At 47.7% G+C, this 3,863-nt stretch overlaps 1 protein-coding gene across 1 annotated transcript; it reads right to left on the bottom strand.

Annotated features, from left to right (window-relative positions):
* Nucleotides 1-424: 424 nt before the first annotated feature.
* SLITRK1 (SLIT and NTRK like family member 1) lies at nt 425-3,643 on the bottom strand. The gene has a single exon (XM_035002942.1). The coding sequence runs from the start codon at nt 3,391-3,393 to the stop codon at nt 1,303-1,305; it is 2,091 nt and encodes a 696-aa protein (XP_034858833.1). The 5' UTR covers nt 3,394-3,643; the 3' UTR covers nt 425-1,302.
* Between the last annotated feature and the right edge of the window lie 220 nt (nt 3,644-3,863).

Here is a 3,863-nt window from a genome sequence, read left to right as displayed (position 1 = left end):
CTAGAAAGGATCCACCCCCACCCGCCCCCCTCCCCCGTCCCTTCCACCGCAAATCCAATTTACCAATTGCAAACATGAAGCTGGAAAAATGTAAGGACCCAGAGTTGAAAACATTTTCACTTTAATACTGAAAAAATATGCCATTATAAAATCCTCGAATAGAATTAGTAAGTTTCACGTGCTTCCTCGGTTCTTTTTTCCTACTGTATAAGTAAGATTTACACCAGCACAGAATTGCTACCATAAGATCGCAGCCTAAGCACTAGAATGACATTAATTGGTCATGCTTAACTGCCTCAAAATCTTTTTTTTTTTTAATAATTACACTGATACTATAATAGAAATCATGGGTACTTATTTTACATTCAGATGGAAGGCATTATTGGATATGTATAGAAAAATATTCCCCCTCAAAAAAAAAAAAAAAAGTAAAACATCACCATCAAAATAAAAGAAAGAACCCAAAACAACCCATAAAAACGTCGCTCAACAAAATACATTTTTAACTCATAAAATGGACTGATGATTAGCCATGCAAATGTCTTAAATAAAACCTTTACATTTTTTTTTCACAGTAAACGTACGTACGCTCTGAACTGCCTACCGATCACAAATAATGGCGAAATGGCACTTTCTGATTATACTGTGTTTTGTTTATAGAAAGTTTGATACGATGGGACTTATCAGGTAAGAGGGTGGGTGCTGTGAACGTGACGCCGGCTCCAGTCGCCAAGGAGGGCAGCGTCCCTGGAGCGCGTGGTTTCCATGCGAGCCATGCAGCACTTTTTGTTTTTGTCAGAAGTCAAAGTTATTTATTTACAATACATTCATGCCTTCGTGCAACTGCCCATCCCTGCATAGCCAACAGGGAGCCATCACGCCCCCCTCCTCACGGGGCCAATCCACAGGGGAAAAATAGATACCTATCTCTCTATATAGATGTGGGTATATGTATATACGTATAGGACCGCGGCAGCCATCCCCATCAGCTCCACCGCAGAGGGCTAGTTCTTTGAGCAGGGCCCCTGCCGGGTTTTATCAAAAGGAGCTCGCTGCAAAGAGCGATTTGGCAGCGCTCTCCCAGCTCGCCACAGTCTGCTCTTTGTTTCCAGGAGGGAGCTAAGGGGTCAAACCCTCTCACTGGAGCGAGTTCATAGCTATTTATTTACTTATGTCCATAAAGCCTTGGGGCGCGCTGGACTTGGGTCTGGGCTCCTCTGACCCCTGGGATGACAGCGGGGGTGGGGACAGGGTGGTGGGAGCATCGCCTTCCTGCTCCCCCGCTCTACCCTGGTTGGGTTCTTAGTCTGAGAGCGAGTGGGAGCCACAGTCATATACTCTGTGGGCCCCATCTGCGTTGTAAGGCCCATTGTGCCAGTAGGAAGAGTCACAGACTGTCTGTAGGGAATTAATTTCGGACGCCGAGGAGTTGGCGTCCCTTCTCTTAGATCGTTTTCTATTCCTCAGGATAAACACGAGCATGCCCACTACAGTGAAGGCGGAGGTGACAAACACCAGCAGCAGTCCCGGGACCAACACGGAGATGGACACCCTGCTGGTGTCTAGATAAGAGTTGGAGTGCGTCCCGGTCTCCGCCAACCCAGTGCTGTTTTTACTGTGCGAAGTTAACGTGGGCGAGATCCTCGCGTACAGCTGGGGGCAGATCTCGTCATTGGAGAGGAGCATGAAATCCTTCCTAAAGAAGTTCACCGGCGTCTCACACTTGAGGTCGCTCATCAGCACTTCGGAACCCAGGCGTTCTGCCCATTGCTTAAAAGGCACAATGGTGCAGGAGCACTCCCAAGGGTTTCCGTGCAGGTCTATCTGGATGATGGAGGTTAACTGGTCCAGCACCCCTGCCACCGGAAGGTACATGAAGTAATTGTTGTGCAGGCTGAGCTTAGAGAGCGAGACCCCAGCGAACACGTCCACGGGTAGGGACCTCAGCAAGTTGTTATTGAGAATGAGGATCCTCAGTTTGGGCATGGCATTGAAAGTGCCAGGAAGGATGAGCTGGATTGCATTGTACTCCACGTTCAGGTACTCGAGGTTTTGCAGCCCGGCGAATTTCTCCCGGGACAGTGTGTCCAGGTAGTTGCTATCCATATACAGCCACCTGAGGTCCAAAAGGTTCTTAAAAGTGTTGTTCTCTACGGTAGCAATGTTATTGTTGCCCAGATCTAACAGAATGAGATTCTTGTAATCCACAAAGTGCGATTTTCGGATGCTATGGATCTTATTATCTCGAAGGAAAAGCTCCTGCACGTTGGAGAGTTTGGGCTTCAAATCAGCCAAACTGCTCACGTTCCGGTTGTTGCAGTTTATCTTTAAACCCGACCCCGGGATGTGGTCGCAGCTGCAGCCCCCAGGGCAGGGCAAGCCATTGGCTGGGGGCTTGTTTCTGGCGCTGCCGGTCGCTATCGCAGCAGTGGGTCTTATTTTGATCTGCCAGTTGCCTGGGATCTTTGTACCTCCGTTTGGAGCAGACCCTGGGGTGGCATGATCCTCTTGCCCATTTGTCTTGAAAGGAGTTGGCAGGGGGCCAGGAGCGAAGGTCTCTTCTTGGGCAGGGGGCGCTGGGAGACTGGAATCCACTCGGTTTTTCAAAGGACACAAGTCCTGTTCTGTGGTTTCATTGAGGTCTTTCCCCTGCAGTCTGGTGGGGGCTTCACAGACAACTCGGCCGATCAGAGCATTTTTGGGAATATTTTCCAGCCATTCTTTCAGGGAGAGGAGATCACAGGTGCAGTCCCACGGGTTATCCTCTAGCAGAATCTCAGCAATGCCAGGGATTTGCTCCAAGACTTCCTCATAGGGCAGCGTTTTCAGCCTGTTTCCCCGGAGGTCGAGGTGGGTGATGGGCACATACTGGAACACGTTGGCAGGTAGGGTGCTGATGAGATTGTCATTTAAAATGAGTACCTCCAGCTTGTTCAAGTCCTGGAAGGCCCCGGGGTCTATATCCCGTAATAAATTAAAATCAGCCTGGAGGTATTCCAGATCGTCCAGCCCCAGAAAAGTCTGCTTTCGAAAAGACTTGATCTTGTTGTTGTTGATGTGCAGCCTTTTCACCAGCTGCAGCCCCAGAAAAGCCCCAGGAACGATTTCATGCAAGCCATTGTTTTCCATGTGCAAACTAACTGCATTATAAAAGTTAGCAAACTCATTAGGGAAAAGTCGAGTGAGGGAATTACCATGCAGAAATAGATGGTAAAACTGGGAAGTCGGGGCAGTGAAACGCTGCAGACTTGTAAAGCCCTTTTTTTCACAGTCTACGTGTAGGTCCCCTTCTATCTCATTGCAGGAACAGATCTTCTCTTTACAAACGTCCCCTGTAACGTTTCCAGCGGCAAAACAAAGAGACGTCTCCAGCAACAGAATCCAAAGCAGCATTTTTAAAGCGAGCAATTCATCCCCGATCTCATCACAAAGTAACAGCGACCATCCTGCTCGCCACAGACACAATTCAAGTTCATTTAGTGCTCCAATGTCCGAACCCAGGGAAGGAGAAGAAAAGGGTTTGGGGGGGTGGGGGTGGATTCCTTCCTCCCTAACCCCCCCGCACTGCAACAACCCAGGCGCCAGTCAAGAATTATATCCACAGACTATCCAGGCACGTAGTGCAAGGCAAGCAAAAGAAAAAAAAAAAAAAAGAAAGAAAGAAAGAAAGAAAGAAAGGGGGGGGAGGGGAGAAAGAAAAAGAAAGGAAGAAAAGAAGAAAGAGAAAGAAAAGAAAAAGTAGAAAAAATAATCCTACTCCCCCTCAACCCTTTAAAAATTACCAAAAGAAGTTAAATATATACATATAAATTAAAAATGCACCTTACAGAACCTGGTCTAGTGGTCCTCACTAATCAGGAAAG

Source organism: Mirounga leonina, unplaced genomic scaffold (genome assembly GCF_011800145.1).
Source record: "Mirounga leonina isolate KUSES-001 unplaced genomic scaffold, KU_Mleo_1.0 Mir_127, whole genome shotgun sequence".
Lineage (NCBI taxonomy): Eukaryota > Metazoa > Chordata > Mammalia > Carnivora > Phocidae > Mirounga > Mirounga leonina.
This window is presented reverse-complemented; position numbering and strand designations above follow the sequence as displayed.